The sequence below is a fragment of the Pleurodeles waltl genome, chromosome 10 (genome assembly GCF_031143425.1).
Source record: "Pleurodeles waltl isolate 20211129_DDA chromosome 10, aPleWal1.hap1.20221129, whole genome shotgun sequence".
Classification (NCBI taxonomy): domain Eukaryota; kingdom Metazoa; phylum Chordata; class Amphibia; order Caudata; family Salamandridae; genus Pleurodeles; species Pleurodeles waltl.
Window position 1 is genome coordinate 13,071,057 of NC_090449.1, and position 18,978 is coordinate 13,090,034.

General features: G+C 47.9%; 1 protein-coding gene across 13 annotated transcripts in view; it reads left to right on the forward strand.

Annotated features, from left to right (window-relative positions):
- Nucleotides 1–18,978, forward strand: part of ATP2B3 (ATPase plasma membrane Ca2+ transporting 3) — a 536,302-nt gene that overhangs the window by 372,033 nt on the left and 145,291 nt on the right. For all 13 annotated transcript variants that reach the window (XM_069209397.1, XM_069209399.1, XM_069209393.1 and 10 more), the window contains one exon: nt 7,569–7,694. In XM_069209397.1, the coding sequence (XP_069065498.1) occupies nt 7,569–7,694 (126 nt within the window). The remainder of the gene's footprint in view (nt 1–7,568; nt 7,695–18,978) is intronic.

Sequence of the window (18,978 nt, forward strand, 5' to 3'; positions counted from 1 at the left end):
TCCCAGAACCGGAACAGGAGGCGACGCTGCAGGTCAGGGCTGAGGTGCATTGGAAGAGCTTTGTTTGAGTCCCAATACTGGAGCAGTAGGGGAGCAGCAGATCAGGACTGAGGTGCATTTGAAGAGCTGTGCTTGAGTCCCAGTACTGGAGCAGTAGGGGAGCAGCAGATCAGGACTGTGGTGCATTGGAAGAGCTGTGATTGGGTCCGAGTACTGGAGCAGTAGAGGATGCTGCAGGTCAGGACTGAGGTGCATTGGAAGAGCTGTGATTGGGTCCGAGTACTGGAGCAGTAGAGGATGCTGCAGGCCAGGATTGAGGTGCATTGGAAGAGCTGTGTGTGTTCTGGTACTGAAACAGCAGAGGGTGCAGCAGGTAAGGGCTGAGGTGCATTGGGAGAGCTGCGCTTGGGTCCCAGTACAGCAACAGCAGGTGGGGCTGCAAGTCAGAAGGTGTATTGGAAGAGCTGTGCTTTGGTTCAAGTACCGGAGCAGTAGGGGTGCAACAGGTCAGGACTGAGGTGCACTGGCAGACCTGTGTGGGTTCTAGTACTGAAACAGTAGGGGGTGCTGCAGGTCAGAACTGAGGTGCATTGGAAGAGCTGTGGTTGGGTCCCAGTACTGAAGCATCAGGGGAGCAGCAGGTAAGGACTGAGGTGCATCGGCAGAGCTGTGGTTGGGCCCCAGTACTGGAGCATTAGGGGAGCAGCAGGTCAGGACTGAGGTGCATGTGAAGAGCTGTGCTTGGGCCCCAGGACTGCAACAGCAGGGGGCAGCAGGTCAGGACCGAGGTGCATTGGAAGAGCTGTGCTTGGGTCCAAGTACTGGAGCAATAGGGGGTGCAGCAGGTCAGCACTGAGGTGCATTGGAAGAGCTGCGCTTGGGTCCCTGTTGGAGCAGTAGGGGTGCAGCAGGTCAGGACTGAGGTGCATTGGAAGAGCTGCGCTTGGGTCCCTGTTGGAGCAGTAGGGGGCGCAGCAGGTCAGGACTGAGGTGCATTGGGAGAGCTGTGCTTGGGTCCCTGTTGGAGCAATAGGGGTGCAGCAGGTCAGGACTGAGGTGCATTGGGAGAGCTGCGCTTGGGTCCAAGTACTGGAGCAATAGGGGGGAGCAGCAGGTCAGGACTGAGGTGCATTGGAAGAGCTTTGCTTGGGTCCTAGAACTGGGACAGCACGTGGAGGCCCACACTGCAGTTCTGGGGGGCCGGTTCGTTAGTGCTCAGCATCCCATTGGACCTCGAACAGTACTAACACCAACAACAAAGCCGGTTCGGTGTCCCCGGGGCTTTGACCCAGTTTTTCTTCCCCACAGAGAAGACTGCGGCTGACTCGGAACATGTATAAAAATATCCCTCATTATTCACACGCCCACGCGCTGACACTGCACCAAGTACTCGCCACTTCCTGATTCTCGAAAATACAGAAGTTGACTTCTGCGTGGTTGTGCGCGGGGGTGCTCCGGGGCTCCTCTTTGAACATGGGGTCTCCCCCGAGCACGTAGAGCTTGTCTGGGCACGCACAGGCTCATCTGTACGCCTGGGGTCTCCCCCGAGCGCATAAAAATGTGTCTTGGCACAAAGAGGTCCTTCTTTATGCATGGGGTCTCCCCGGAGTACGTGGTGCCTTTCGTGGCACACAGAGGCCCTTCTGTAAGCATGGGGTCTCCCCGGAGTACATGGTGCCTTTCGTGGCACACAGAGGCCCTTCTGTAAGCATGGGGTCTCCCCGGAGTACGTGGTGCCTTTCGTGGCACACAGAGGCCCTTCTGTACGCAAGGGGTCTCCCCATAGCTTATGATGAGTTCTTTCTGCACAAAGAGGCCCCTCTGAAAGCGCGGGATCTCCCCTGAGCACATAATGACTTTGTTGGCACACAGAGGCCCTTCTGTACGCATGTGATCCCCCACTAGTACATGGTACCTTTTGTGGCACACGGAGGCCCTTCTGTAAGCATGGGGTCTCCCGGGAGTACATGGTGCCTTTCGTGGCACACAGAGGCCCTTCTGTATGCATGGGGTCTCCTCGGACTACATGGTGCCTTTTGTGGCACACAGAGGCCCTTCTGTACGCATGGGATCTCCCCTGAGCACATAATACCTTTTATGGCACACAGAGGCCCTTCTGTATGCATGGGGTCTCCCAGGAGTTAACGGTGCCTTTTGTGGCACACAGTGGCCCTTCTGTATGCATGGGGTCTCCCTGGAGTAACTGGTGCCTTTCGTGGCACACAGAGGTCCTTCTGTACGCAGGGTGTCTCGCCGGAGTACATGGTGCCTTTCGTGGCACACAGAGGCCCTTCTGTATGCATGGGGTCTCCCTTGAGTACATGGTGCCTTTCGTGGTACACAGAGGCCCTTCTGTACGCATGGGGTCTCCCAGGAGTACATGGTGCCTTTCGTGGCACAAAGAGGCCCTTCTGTAAGCATGGGGTCTCCCCGAGTACATGGTGCCTTTCGTGGCACACAGAGGCCCTTCTGTACGCATGGGGTCTCCCAGGAGTACATGGTGCCTTTGTGGCACACAGAGGCCCTTCTATAAGCATGGGGTCTCCCCGGAGTACATGGTGCCTTTCATGGCACACAGAGGCCCTTCTGTATGCATGGGGTCTCCCCGGAGTACGTGGTGCCTTTCGTGGCACACAGAGGCCCTTCTGTACGCAAGGGGTCTCCCCATAGCTTATGGTTAGATCTTTCTGCACAAAGACGCCCCTCTGAAAGTGTGGGATCTCCCCTGAGCACATAATGCCTTTTGTGGCACACAGACGCCCTTCTGTACGCATGGGGTCTCCCCAGAGTACATGGTACCTTTCGTGGCACACGGAGGCTCTTCTGTACGCATGGGGTCTCCCCAGAGCACATGGTGCCTTTTGTGGCACACGAAGACCCTTCTGTACGCATGGGGTCTCCTGGGAGTACATGGTGCCTTTTGTGGCACATGGAGGCCCTTCTGTATGCATGGGGTCTCCCAGGAATACATGGTGCCTTTTGTGGCACACAGAGGCCCTTCTGTACGCATGGGGTCTCCCGGGAGTACATGGTGCCTTTTGTGGCACACGGAGGCCCTTCTGTTCACATGGGGCTGTGGCACACAGAGGCCCTTCTGTACGCATGGGGTCTCCCGGGAGTATATGGTGCCTTTTGTGGCACACAGAGGCCCTTATGTACGCAGGGTGTCTCCCCTGAGCACATAATGCCTTTTGTGGCACACAGAGGCCCTTCTATACGCATGGGGTCTCCCAGGAGTACATGGTGCCTTTTGTGGCACATGGAGGCCTTTCTGTACGCATGGGGTCTCCCAGGACTACATTGTGCCTTTTTTGGCACACAGTGGCCATTCTGTAAGCATGGGGTCAAACTGGAGTACATGGTGCCTTTCGTGGCACACAGAGGCCCTTCTGTACGCATGGGGTCTCCCTGGAGTACATGGTGCCTTTCGTGGCACACAGAGGCCCTTCTGTACGCAGGGTGTCTCCCCGGAGTACATGGTGCCTTTCTTGGCACACAGAGGCCCTTCTGTACGCATGGGGCCTTCCGGGAGTACATGGTGCCTTTCGTGGCACACAGAGGCCCTTCTGTACGCATGAGGTCTCCCTGGAGTACATGGTGCCTTTCGTGGTACACAGAGGCCCTTCTGTACGCATGGGGTCTCCCAGGAGTACATGGAACCTTTCGTGGCACAAAGAGGCCCTTCTGTAAGCATGGGGTCTCCCCGGAGTACATGGTGCCTTTTGTGGCACACAGAGGCCCTTCAGTAAGCATGGGGTTTCCCAGGAGTACATGGTGCCTTTCGTGGCACATATAGGCCCTTCTGTACGCAGGGTGTCTCCCCTGAACTCCTCGAGACTTCTTAAGTCACACAGACGCGCATCTATACGCAGGGGCTCTCCCCAGAGTACATGGTGCCTTCTTTTGGCACACAGAGGCTCTCTGTACGCATGGGGTCTCCCCTGAGCTCCTGGTGACTTCACTTGGCACACAGAGGCCCTTCTGTTCCCATGCAGCCTCTTCTGAGCACATGGTGCCTTCTTTTGGCACACAGAGGCTCTCTGTACGCATGGGGTCTCCCTTGAGTTCCTGGTGACTTCACTTGGCACAGAGAGGCCCTCCTGTACTCACTGGGTCTCTCCTGAGACAAGTAGCCTCGTCTTGGCACACAGGGGCTCATTTGTTCCCACAGTGACTCATTGGGGCACACGTGATCTTTTTTGTACAGAAAGGAGCTCCTCTGGCCACGCAGAGGCTTCAGAGGACACACAGAGGGTCTTCTGGGCACACTGGGCTTTGCAGGATAGTGTCCAGCTCCTCTGTGACATAGGGACTTCCCTGTGTGCATAGGGGCTAATTCTGCCACCGGCACCTCTCTAGGGTACAGAGGAGCTCATCCGGGCACACTGGGACTTGTGTGTGAACAGACGGGTTCCTCTGGCCACATAGGGGATCAACAGTGCGGGCACAGGGGCTCTTCGTGGCACACTGAGATCCGCAGGACACACGGAGGCTCCATTGTGCATATAAAGACTTCTGTCTCTACCCAAGGGCTCCTTTGTTCACAAGAGCTACTACGGGCACAACGCTGTATTGTCTGGGCAGAAAAGGGCTCCACTGGCCACACAGGAGCTTCCCAGGGCACACAGGGTCTTCGGGGAACACTGGATCCACAAGACACATGGGGGTTCCTCTGTGCACATAGGGGCTTCTCTCGCCAATCGAGGGTTCCTTTAGGCACATAGGGGCACCATAGAGAACATAGAAACTCATTGAGGCACAATGAGTCTTCTCTGTGCAGGCAGGGACCACAGGGACCGACGGGGCCTTCTATGGGTACGTGGGGGCTCCTCTGGGAACATCGGTGCGCCTCTGTAAAAGCAAGGGATCCTTTGGGCACACACTGGGCACAGAAAGGCTCCTCTGAGCACACAGGGACTCATCTAGGCACAGGGGTGCATAGGCTCCTGTAGGCACTCTGAAGCATATCTGGACAACCAAGGGCTACTTTGGGCATAGTGTTTCCTGTGGGCACACAGGTACTTCTCTGGGCACATGTGGTCCCGCCTGGGCATACAGGTGGCACATCCGGGTACACAGGGGCTCCTGAGGGGACCCAGGGCCTCCTTTGGGCCACAGAGACTCCTCTGTGCACATGGGATCTATCCTGGGTACACAAGGGCTCATCAGGGCACATGGAATCTCCTTTGGGCACATAAGAGTTCATCAGAGCACACAAGGTCTCCTTGGGCACATGGGGCGATATTTGGGCACACAAGGGCTCATCAGAGCACACAGAATCCCCTTTGTGCACACAAGAGCTCATCAGGGCATACAGGGCCTCCTTTGGGCAAACAGGGAGTTCTCTGTGAACATGGGGTCTCCTATGGCCACCCAAGGGCTCATCAAGGAACACAGGGTCTCCTTTGAGCAGACAGGGCCGCCTTTGGGCACACAGGGCCTCCTTTGGGCATACAATGACTCATCAGAGCACATAGGGCCTCCTTTGGGCAAACAGGGACTTTTCTGTGCACGTGGGGTCTCCACTGAGCACACAAGGGCTCATCAGTGCACACAGGGTCTCCTTAGGGCACACGGGGTTTCCTTTGGGCACACGGGGCCCCCTTTGGACATACAGGGACTCGTCTGTGCACATGGGGTCTCCCCTGTGCACACAAGGGCGCATCAGGGTACAAAGGGTCTCTGTTAGGCACACAGGGCCTCTTGTTGGCACACTAGCTAACTTCTGTCCACTCAGGTGCCTCTCTATGAAAGGGCAGGTTCAATGGGTCTCTCCAGGGCGAGGGTCGTACAAGTTTACCGAGTGTTTCTCGACCAGTCATAGTTAAAGTTAGGTGGTAGAAAAGAATTCACCGATTTGGAAAGTAAATGTAAAATCTGGAGGGAAGCTAACAGTGAAAGGTCGACAATCGCTGAGTTTGTAGTTGAGGAGATTCCAGTGTTTGTTTCTCCAGCAGAATTCGGAGGATCTGCCATTACCACCAAGTTACACTGAACTTTAAATCAAGGGCTTCTGTCTTACCTTTGTTACTGGTAAACAGCGCCCCCTGTGGGATACTGAAGACATTCTGCTCACACCTGAGAACTTGTCTGTGACGTCTTGGGAAACTTACAAAGGTATTCTACTCAAAGAGCAGCTTTCACTGGCTTCTCCAAAACCCCAGCTTGGCCAGTACTAACCAGAGGTGGGGAGCAGAGCTCCGGTGGTCATCACAATGTCCATGAGGGGATAGAAGGGGAACTGCAGGGCCTGGTCAGCTGCCCTTGCCCTGGGTGATATGTCCCTGGCCCTTTCTAACACCTAACTTTGTAACTCATTCTAACACCTAATGTTCTATGTCTTTCTAACACCGAACTTTGTAAATCATTCTAACACCTAATGTTCTATGTCTTTCTAACACCGAACATTCTAAGTCACTCTAACACCTAACTTTCTAAGTCACTCTAACACCTAACTTTCTAAGTCACTCTAACACCGAACATTCTAAGTCACTCTAACACCGAACATTCTAAGTCACTCTAACACCTAACTTTCTAAGTCACTCTAACACCGAACATTCTAAGTCACTCTAACACCTAACTTTCTAAGTGTCCGCAGCACTCAGGCTTCTCCTGCAACACCTTTAGGTCCTCCCGTGCAAGCAAGTTACGCCGGCCAGGGTGTCCAGTCAAGACTGCCAGGTGTGAGGAGCAGTTTTAGAGGAAGACATTGTTGTCAGGACATAGGGACGGATCTCGATAGTCACTGGGGGGCATATTTACAAAAAATTGGCGAAGGGCAGCGCCACAAGTCTCTTGGTGCTCTGCCCTACCCCAATGTGAAAGGGCAGGAATGCACCGTATTAATGAGATATGGTACATTCCTGTACTTTCACCCAACGCACAATTTGGTGCCTACTGCTAACCCAGGCCCCCCTACGCCGTGGTACAAGGGTGTCTGTATTGTTGACAGGATTGCCTTTGTGCAGAAAGGGGCACTTTCCTGCACCAAAACAATCCATGGAGGCTTTTTTCCTCTTCCTATGTGTGCTGCTGAATGCAGGAAACAGGAAACAACGGGGAGCAATGAAAGTATGTCTCCTGGTTACGTCTCCCCTGGGGAAGCCTATGGTATTGACACACTCCCAGATTCCCAGGTTTACACGTCTTTCTAAATCTGGGAATAAATCAAAAGCCATGGGTGCTGTAAAACCCACTGCAACGCCCATGGAACACTCTCTGATGCAGTGTAACGCAACGCGGTGACTTGCACTGCGTTGTCTTACACCATATCTACGAGGCCATGAAAAGCAGTGCAAAGTGGCTTTGCATGGCCTCATCGGTATGGGTCTGCACTCTGCAATGCCGGAGCGTCTTAAAAAGTGATGCACCCGCTGCACAAGGGGCTTGTAAATATGCCCCTGAATGTCCAGTATGGCTACTGCTAGCCTCCCAAACCAGCCTTACAGAGGCACCGATCACCTGGAAAAGTTCCCATGCTCCCATTGCATCAATTCATCTCTGGGAAAAGTTGGCCCACTCACCGCCTCTTGAGAGTATTTCTTACCTCTCCATCTTGTGTTTGCCAGGTACCCACGTCATGGAAGGCTCCGGGAGGATGGTGGTCACGGCCGTCGGGGTGAATTCGCAGACCGGCATCATTTTTACCCTTCTTGGTGCTGGAGGAGAAGAGGAGGAGAAGAAGGACAAGAAAGGTACATTGCATCATGGTGTGTGAGGTCACAGAGAAGTTCTAATTCTGAAACAGCTTTCGAAGAGACCGACGCATTGTTGTTCTGCATGCGATAGCCCCAGCTGCAAACCTTCAGTATTAGGTACCTTACCATGCATGACCCATCATAACAAAGATATTCCAACCCACTCTCCTGTTCACAACGAAGGGGGCAGACATGGGTGGATGGACAGTTACTGAACTGCCTTGCCTCTTTGTCCTACAAGGATACTTGGGTGTCTTGATCCAGATTTCAAAGGAACAGATTTTAACAATGAGTTACGGGTTCACGCTGCAGCATGGAGCGCAGCAGGAAGAGGCCTCCTTCGGCAAACTCCATTCTGACTTCTGTAAACTTGAGGCAATTACCAGGGACACTCTGGGGCGAGTGTCATCAGTAGTCTTAGATGGATCCTCAGAGATGGCTTGTGGGTGGTGGTCTTAGAATGAATTGGGCCAGTTGACTCTTGGTTGTAGAGTTGTTGTATGTTGAGAGGCTGAGGCAAGTCAGCCGCAGCCTTGAGGATATCTACATAGACTGTCTTGGTTGCAACATTCTTCAACACTCTTGAAGGTAATGTCCTTTGCTGTCCATAAGCAATAGAGGATGAAGGCCTTCTTTCAGTTGTCGGTGGCACTCTTGGTCAGGCTTTGGGTGCTTCCTCTTGGGTGGTTGTTAGCGGCAATCTTGAGGCGCTGGGCATGAAAGGCATTGATTCTGTTGTTGGCATTGTGGGTCAGGCTGTGGGGGCTCTTCTACAATGCTCTGTTGGGTAGCTGTTAGCAGAGGTCTCGAGGCAATGGATGGTGAAGGCCTGGTTGCAGTTGTTGTTGGCATTGTTGGTCAGGCTGTGGGGGCTTGTCTACAATGCTCTGTTGGGTAGCTGTTAGCAGAGGTCTCGAGGCAATGGATGGTGAAGGCCTGGTACAGTTGTTGTTGGCATTGTTGGTCAGGCTGTGGGGGCTTGTCCACAATGCTCTGTTGGGTAGCTGTTAGCAGAGGTCTCGAGGCAATGGATGGTGAAGGCCTGGTTGCAGTTGTTGTTGGCATTGTTGGTCAGGCTGTGGGGGCTTGTCCACAATGCTCTGTTGGGTAGCTGTTAGCAGAGGTCGTGAGGCAATGGATGGTGAAGGCCTGGTTGCAGTTGTTGTTGGCTTTGTGGGTCAGGCTGTGGGGGCTTGTCTACAATGCTCTGTTGGGTAGCTGTTAGCAGAGGTCTCGAGGCAATGGATGGTGAAGGCCTGGTTGCAGTTGTTGTTGGCATTGTTGGTCAGGCTGTGGGGGCTTGTCCACAATGCTCTGTTGGGTAGCTGTTAGCAGAGGTCTTGAGGCAATGGTTGGTGAAGGCCTGGTTGCAGTTGTTGTTGGCATTGTGGGTCAGGCTGTGGGGGCTTGTCCACAATGCTCTGTTGGGTAGCTGTTAGCAGAGGTCGTGAGGCAATGGATGGTGAAGGCCTGGTTGCAGTTGTTGTTGGCTTTGTGGGTCAGGCTGTGGGGGCTTGTCTACAATGCTCTGTTGGGTAGCTGTTAGCAGAGGTCTCGAGGCAATGGATGGTGAAGGCCTGGTTGCAGTTGTTGTTGGCATTGTTGGTCAGGCTGTGGGGGCTTGTCCACAATGCTCTGTTGGGTAGCTGTTAGCAGAGGTCTTGAGGCAATGGTTGGTGAAGGCCTGGTTGCAGTTGTTGTTGGCATTGTGGGTCAGGCTGTGGGGGCTTGTCTACAATGCTCTGTTGGGTAGCTGTTAGCAGAGGTCTTGAGGCAATGGATGGTGAAGGCCTGGTTGCAGTTGTTGTTGGCATTGTGGGTCAGGCTGTGGGGGCTTGTCTACAATGCTCTGTTGGGTAGCTGTTAGCAGAGGTCTCGAGGCAATGGATGGTGAAGGCCTGGTTGCAGTTGTTGTTGGCATTGTTGGTCAGGCTGTGGGGGCTTGTCCACAATGCTCTGTTGGGTAGCTGTTAGCAGAGGTCTCGAGGCAATGGATGGTGAAGGCCTGGTTGCAGTTGTTGTTGGCATTGTTGGTCAGGCTGTGGGGGCTTGTCCACAATGCTCTGTTGGGTAGCTGTTAGCAGAGGTCGTGAGGCAATGGATGGTGAAGGCCTGGTTGCAGTTGTTGTTGGCTTTGTGGGTCAGGCTGTGGGGGCTTGTCTACAATGCTCTGTTGGGTAGCTGTTAGCAGAGGTCTCGAGGCAATGGATGGTGAAGGCCTGGTTGCAGTTGTTGTTGGCATTGTTGGTCAGGCTGTGGGGGCTTGTCCACAATGCTCTGTTGGGTAGCTGTTAGCAGAGGTCTTGAGGCAATGGTTGGTGAAGGCCTGGTTGCAGTTGTTGTTGGCATTGTGGGTCAGGCTGTGGGGGCTTGTCCACAATGCTCTGTTGGGTAGCTGTTAGCAGAGGTCGTGAGGCAATGGATGGTGAAGGCCTGGTTGCAGTTGTTGTTGGCTTTGTGGGTCAGGCTGTGGGGGCTTGTCTACAATGCTCTGTTGGGTAGCTGTTAGCAGAGGTCTCGAGGCAATGGATGGTGAAGGCCTGGTTGCAGTTGTTGTTGGCTTTGTGGGTCAGGCTGTGGGGGCTTGTCTACAATGCTCTGTTGGGTAGCTGTTAGCAGAGGTCTCGAGGCAATGGTTGGTGAAGGCCTGGTTGCAGTTGTTGTTGGCATTGTTGGTCAGGCTGTGGGGGCTTGTCCACAATGCTCTGTTGGGTAGCTGTTAGCAGAGGTCTTGAGGCAATGGATGGTGAAGGCCTGGTTGCAGTTGTTGTTGGCATTGTGGGTCAGGCTGTGGGGGCTTGTCTACAATGCTCTGTTGGGTAGCTGTTAGCAGAGGTCTCGAGGCAATGGATGGTGAAGGCCTGGTTGCAGTTGTTGTTGGCATTGTGGGTCAGGCTGTGGGGGCTTGTCTACAATGCTCTGTTGGGTAGCTGTTAGCAGAGGTCTCGAGGCAATGGATGGTGAAGGCCTGGTTGCAGTTGTTGTTGGCATTGTTGGTCAGGCTGTGGGGGCTTGTCCACAATGCTCTGTTGGGTAGCTGTTAGCAGAGGTCTCGAGGCAATGGATGGTGCAGGCCTGGTTGCAGTTGTTGTTGGCACCCTTGGAAGCATTTTGGGTGATTTTGAATAATACTCTCCTGGGTGATGGGTAATGTAGGTTGTGAAACAATGGTCATTGACCGTAAAGATGACATGTACACGTAGACACCTACTGTCAGGACGTAGGAGGAGGGAAGAGGAAAGGAACACGAGTGAACATGTACTTTTTGAATATGGGTGAGATATCGGTCCAGAGCTCTGCTATGTCTGTCTGTGAGCTCTGATATCTAACTGCAGGTTCAGACGGCGCTACCTGGGGATTCTGATCTGTCTGTCAGAGGGCTCTGCTATATATATCCAGGGTTGTGATAGATCGATCGGGGGCTCTGATATATCTATCCAGGGCTCTTATATGTGTATCTATCTCAGGACTTCTATATATCTATGCTGGGCTCTGGTACATGTATCTATCTCAGGGCTATGATATACCTACCCTGGGCTCTGATATATCTACCCCAGGGATCCGATATATGTATCAGGAGTCCATGATATACATACCAAAGGACTCAGAGATAATCTACCCGTGGGCTCTGATATACTGATCTATTTCAGGGTTTTGGTATACTAACTCTGGACTCTGATATATCTACCCTGGGCTGTGATACATATTTATCTATCTCAGGGCTTTGATATATCTACCCTGGGCTCTGATATATATTTATCTATCTCAGGGCTTTGATATATCTACCCTGGGCTCCGATATATATATCCAGTGCTCTGATATATTTATCTATCTCAAACTTTGATATATCTACTCTGGGCTCTGAGAGATCTATCCAGGGCTCCAATACACTTATCTTATACTTATCTATCGCAGGGCTTTGATATACCTACCCTGGGCTGGCTCTGATATACCTATCCAGGGTTTTGATATATCTATGTGAAAGCTCTGATATAGCTATCCCAGGGCTCTAATATATCTATCTCATGGCTCCAATATATGTATCAGGCGACTCTGATATACCTACTACAGAGCTCTGAGATATCTACCGGTGGGCTTTGATATACTTATCTATCTCAGGGCTTTGATATATCTACCCTGGGCTGTGATACATATTTATCTATCTCAGGGCTTTGATATATCTACCCTGGGCTCTGATATATATATCCAGGGCTCTGATATATTTATCTATCTCAGGGCTTTGATATATCTACCCTGGGCTGTGATACATATTTATCTATCTCAGGGCTTTGATATATCTACCCTGGGCTCTGATATATATATCCAGGGCTCTGATATATTTATCTATCTCAGGGCTTTGATATATCTACCCTGGGCTGTGATACATATTTATCTATCTCAGGGCTTTGATATATCTACCCTGGGCTGTGATACATATTTATCTATCTCAGGGCTTTGATATATCTACCCTGGGCTCTGATATATATATCCAGGGCTCTGATATATTTATCTATCTCAGGGCTTTGATATATCTACCCTGGGCTGTGATACATATTTATCTATCTCAGGGCTTTGATATATCTACCCTGGGCTCTGATATATATATCCAGGGCTCTGATATATTTATCTATCTCAAAACTTTGATATATCTACTCTGGGCTCTGAGAGATCTATCCAGGGCTCCAATACACTTATCTTATACTTATCTATCGCAGGGCTTTGATATACCTATCCTGGGATGGCTCTGATATACCTATCCAGAGTTTTGATATATCTATGTGAAAGCTCTGATATAGCTATCCCAGGGCTCTAATATATCTATCTCATGGCTACAATATATGTATCAGGCGACTCTGATATACCTACTACAGAGCTCTGAGATATCTACCAGTGGGCTTTGATATACTTATCTATCTCTGGGCTTTGATATATCTACTCTGGGCTCTGATATATCTATCCAGGTCTCTGATATGTGCATCAGGGAACTCTGCCATATCTACCAGGGAACTCTGACATATATAAGGGCTCTGACATGTCTGTGTTTGGGCTCGGATACATGTATACCCTGGGCACTGATATATCCACCTGAGAGCTCAGATATCTCTGTTTCAGAGAGGAGATATAGCTCCTTTGGCCCTGTTATGTCTATCTAGTGCTCTGATATGTCTACCCTTGGCTCTGACATATCTATCCATAAGCTCTGATATATTAATCTATCTCAGAGCTCTGATATATCTACCATGGGCTCTGATATATACAGCCAGGCCTCTGTTACATGTTTCGGGCACTCTGACATATCTATCAGAGGACTCTGATATATCTAAGGACTGTAGTACATCTATATGAGAGCTTCATTTTATCTACCCAGCTCTAGTATATCTATCCGGGGATACAATCGATCTAACTGAGATAGCTCTGTCTCAGGCTCTGCTGTATATACCCTGGGCTCCGACATATCTAACTGAGGTATCGCTGTCTCAGGGCTCTGACATATCTACCCTGGGTCTGATATAGCCGTCTGAGAGCCCTGATATAGCCATCTAAGGACTCTGGTATAGCTCTCCATGAGCTTTAACAGACGTATGCATGTACATATATATATATATATTTCCATCAATGTGCTCAAATACGTCTATGCAGGACTCTGGTATATCTAGCCGAGGACTCTGATATATCTATCCAAGGGCTCGGGTATATCTCTCAGTGGGCTCTCATATATCTATTTGAGGTCTCTGATATATATACCTGAGTGCACTGACATATATGAGGGCTCTGCTATATCTATCTGAGCACTCTGATATATCTACCTGAGTGCATTGATATATCTATCCAAGGGCTATGATATGTGTATATATATATATATATATATATATGTATATATATATATATATATATATATATATATATATGTTAATCACCAAATGGCCGCATACAAATCGCGCGCTCTTGCTGCCGGTGAAGGAGTTAGCAACCAAAACTCTTGTAAATTTCTTCAACAGAGTGACCCATCGCACTCCAGGAAGTTCGTATCTCAGCCTTTTATCATTGTTTCATGAAAAGTGCTCCCACCACCCAAATCGTTTCATATATATATATCTGAGAACTCTGATATATCTGTCCAAAGACTGTGATATATCTATCCGAGGACTCTAATACATCTATCCGAGGGCTCTAATCTATCTATCTGAGGGCTATGATATATCTATCCGAAGACTCTGATATATCTACCCTAAGGCTCAGCTATATCTATAAATAGGCTCTCATATATCTATCCAAAGTCTCTGATATATCTATCCGAGGGCTCTCATATATCTATCTGAGGGCTATGATATATCTACCCGAAGACTCTGATATATCTACCCTAAGGCTCAGCTATATCTCTAAATAGGCTCTCATATATCTATCCAAGGTCTCTGATATATCTATCCGAGGGCTCTCATATATATAATTCGAGGACTCTGATATATCTATCTGAGGTCGCTAATATATCTATCCGAGGACTCTGATATATATAATTCGAGGACTCTGATATATATAATTCGAGGACTCTGATATATCTATCTGGGGACTTTGACATATCTATCTCAGAGCTCTGATACATCTCCCTTAGGGCTATGTTATAGCTATCCGAGGGCTCTGATATGTCAATTTAAGAGCTATGATATACCTATCTGAGGACTCTAATAGAACTACCCAAAGACTCTGATACATATATCTGAGGGCTCTAATGTAACTATCTAAGGGCGCTGATATATCTATCTGAGGACTCCTATATATCTATCCAAAGACTCTGATTTATTTATTTGAGGGTTCTGATATATCTATCCATGGACTTTGATATATCTATCTGAGGACTCTGATATATCTGTCCAAGGGCTCAGATGTGTCTATCTAAGGATTCTGATATATCTATCTTTTAACTCTGATATATCTATCCAAGGACTCAGATATGTGTATCTGGGGACTGATATATCCATCTGAGGGCTCTTATTATATTTACCTGAGGGCTGTTATATATGTATCTGCAGGCTGTGATATATCGATCTAAGGACTCATATATCTGTCCTAGGGCTCAGATATATCCATCAATAGGCTCTCCTATATCTATCCAAGGACTCTGATATATCTACCTTAGGGCACTGATATATCTAGCCGACGGCTCTGATATATATCTATCTGAGGGTAAAGATATAGCTATCCGAAGGCTCTGATATATCTATCCAAGGGCTATAATATACCCATCTGAGGACTCTAATCGAACTATCCAAAGACTGTGATATATATATATCTGAGCACTTTAATATATCTATCTGAGGGTTCTGATATATCTATCTGAGGACTCTGATATAGCTATCCAAAGACTCTGATTTATCTATCCAAGAACTTGGATATATCTATCACTAGGCTCTCGTATATCTATCCAAGGACTCTGATATATCTACCGTTGGACTCTGATACAGCTATCCAATGGCTATATGTACCTGAGGACTCAAATAGAACTACCCCAAGACGGTGATATATCTATCTGAGGGCTCTAATGTATCTATCCAAGGGCTCTGATATATCTATCCAAAGACTCTGATTTATCTATCCAAGGGCTCTGCTATATCTGTCCAAGGACGCTGATGTGTCTATGTGAAGATTCTGATATATTCCTCCATAGACTCTGATAAATCTAGCCAAGGACTCATATATGTCTATCTGAGTGCTCTGGTTTATTTATCTGAGGGCTGACGGCTGTGATATATTGATCTGAGGACTCTGATGTATTTTACAAGGACTCTAATATATCTATCGGCGGGCTCTGATATATCTAACCAAGGGCTCAGCTATATTTATCAATGGACTCTGATATATCTATCCAAGGACTCTGATATATCTATCTGTGGGCTATGGGGGATCGATCAGAGAGCACTGATATATGTATATATATATATATATATATATATTCCTATATATATATATATATATATATATATATATATATATATATTACGGCTCTGATATATCTATCTGAGGGCTCTGATTAGAAATGGGCAATAAATTCTGCTCTGCCAGTGGAGGTGGTGGAGCTTTGGCCTCTCTGCATTACGCATGGAACGTGGAGTTCCGGCCAAATTCTGCTGACTGACTTGTGCCAATGTTTTTTCTCGCTCGTGCCTCGTCAACGGTAATTTGGAGAGTTCAAGCAAGAATTGGCACCCTCAGCTTCATTTTCTGATGCTAGGAGAGCACATTGTGAGAATTTACAAACATAGGTGGTTGCAACTGTTTGCGTTGGGAAAGTTGCAGCTCTTTAGAAAATCTAGTCGAGCAGCAGCAAAACCAAATCGAGAGCAGCACCCTCTGGCACACCATGTGGTTACATTCGTGTGGATTTTTCAGCGTGGAAGAAGCTTCCGTGGCTAAAAAAATCAATGAGGGCAGCACGACATGGTGATTTACGCCCGCTCGCAGAACTGTGTGGAATCCTGGAGTGTTTTAATGTACCGCCACAGAATTCTGCGGAGTGAAACTCTGTGAATTCCGCCCACCCCTAGCTCTGGTATGTCTATCAGAGGGCTGGAATATATGTATCTAAGACTCTGATATATCTATCGAAGGACTCTGATATATCTATCTAAGAACTCCGGTATATCTAACTGAGGGCTGTGATACATCTATCCAAGAACTCTGATATATCTATCCAAGGGCTCTGATATATCTATCCGAGGGCATCTGATATACCCATCTGAGGACTCTAATAGAACTATCCAAAGACTGTGATATATATATCTGAGCACTTTAATATATCTATCTAAGGGCTCTGATATATCTATCTGAGTGCTCTGATTTAGCTATCCAAAGACTCTGATTTATCTATCCAAGGGCTTGGTTATATCTATCAATAGGCTCTCGTATATATCTATCCAAGGACTCTGAGATATCTACCGTTGGGCTCTGATATATCTATCCAATGGCTATATGTACCTGAGGACTCTAATAGAACTATCCCAAGACAGTGATATATCTATCTGAGGGCTCTAATATAGCTATCTGAGGGCTCTGATATATCTATCTGAGGACTCTGATTTATCTATCCAAAAACTCTAATTTATCTATCCAAGGGCTCTGATATATCTATCCAAAGACTCTGATTTATCTATCCAAGGGCTCTGCTATATCTGTCCAAGGACGCTGATGTGTCTATGGGAAGATTCTGATATATTCCTCCATAGACTCTGATAAATCTAGCCAAGGACTCATATATGTCTATCTGAGTGCTCTGGTTTATTTATCTGAGGGCTGACGGCTGTGATATATTGATCTGAGGACTCTGATGTATTTTACAAGGACTCTAATATATCTATCGGCGGGCTCTGATATATCTAACCAAGGGCTCAGCTATATTTATCAATGGACTCTGATAAATCTTTCCAAGGACTCTGATATATCTTTATGTGGGCTATTGGGGATCGATCAGAGAGCACTGATATATGTGTGTATATGTATATGTATATATATATATATATATATATACATACATATATATGTATATATATATATATATATATATATATATATATATATATATATATATAAAACGGCTCTGATATATCTATCTGAGGGCTCTGATTAGAAATGGGCAATAAATTCTGCTCTGCCGGTGGAGGTGGTGGAGCTTTGGCCTCTCTGCATTACGCATGGAATGTGGAGTTCCGGCCAAATTCTGCTGACTGACTCGTGCCAATGTTTTTTCTCGCTCGTGCCTCGTCAACGGTAATTTGGAGAGTTCAAGCAAGAATTGGCACCCCCAGCTTCATTTTCTGATGCTAGGAGAGCACATTGTGAGAATTTCCAAACATAGGTGGTTGCAACTGTTTGCATTGGGAAAGTTGCAGCTCTTTAGAAAACCTAGTCGAGCAGCAGCAAAACCAAATCGAGAGCAGCACCCTCTGGCACACCATGTGGTTCCATTTGTGTGGATTTTTCAGTGTGGAAGAAGCTTCCGGGGCTAAAAAATCAATGAGGGCAGGACGACATGGTGATTTACGCCCGCTCGCAGAACTGTGTGGAATCCTGGAGTGTTTTAATGTACCTCCACAGAATTCTGCGGAGTGAAACTCTGTGAATTCCGCCCACCCCTAGCTCTGGTATGTCTATCAGAGGGCTGCGATATATGTATCTAAGACTCTGATATATCTATCCAAAGACTCTGATGTATCTATCTAAGGACTCTGATATATCTATCTAAGAACTCCGGTATATCTAACTGAGGGCTGTGATACATCTATCCAAGAACTCTGATATATCTATCCAAGGGCTCTGATATATCTATCCGAGGGCTCTGATATACCCATCTGAGGACTCTAATAGAACTATCCAAAGACTGTGATATATATATCTGAGCACTTTAATATATCTACCTGAGGGCTCTGATATATCTATCTGAGGACTCTGATATAGCTATCCAAAGACTCTGATTTATCTATCCAAGGGCTTGGGTATATCTATCAATAGGCTCTCGTATATCTATCCAAGGACTTTGATATATCTACCATTGGGCTCTGAGATATCTATCCAATGGCTATATGTACCTGAGGACTCTAATAGAACTATCCCAAGACGGTGATATATCTATCTGAGGGCTCTAATATTGCTATCTGAGGACTCTGATTTATCTATCCAAAAACTCTAATTTATCTATCCAAGGGCTCTGATATATCTATCCAAAGACTCTGATTTATCTATCCAAGGGCTCTGCTATATCTGTCCAAGGACGCTGATGTGTCTATGTGAAGATTCTGATATATTCATCCATAGACTCTGATAAATCTAGCCAAGGACTCAAATATGTCTATCTGAGTGCTCTGGTTTATTTATCTGAGGGCTGACGGCTGTGATATATTGATCTGAGGACTCTGATGTATTTTACAAGGACTCTAATATATCTATCGGCGGGCTCTGATATATCTAACCAAGGGCTCAGCTATATTTATCAATGGACTCTGATATATCTATCCAAGGACTCTGATATATCTATCTGTGGGCTATTGGGGATCTATCAGAGAGCACTGATATATATATATATATATAAAACGGCTCTGATATATCTATCTGAGGGCTCTGATTAGAAATGGGCAATAAATTCTGCTCTGCCGGTGGAAGTGGTGGAGCTTTGGCCTCTCTGCATTACGCATGGAACGTGGAGCTCCGGCCAAATTCTGCTGACTGACTCGTGCCAATGTTTTTTTTCACTCGTGCCTCGTCAACAGTAATTTGGAGAGTTCAAGCAAGAATT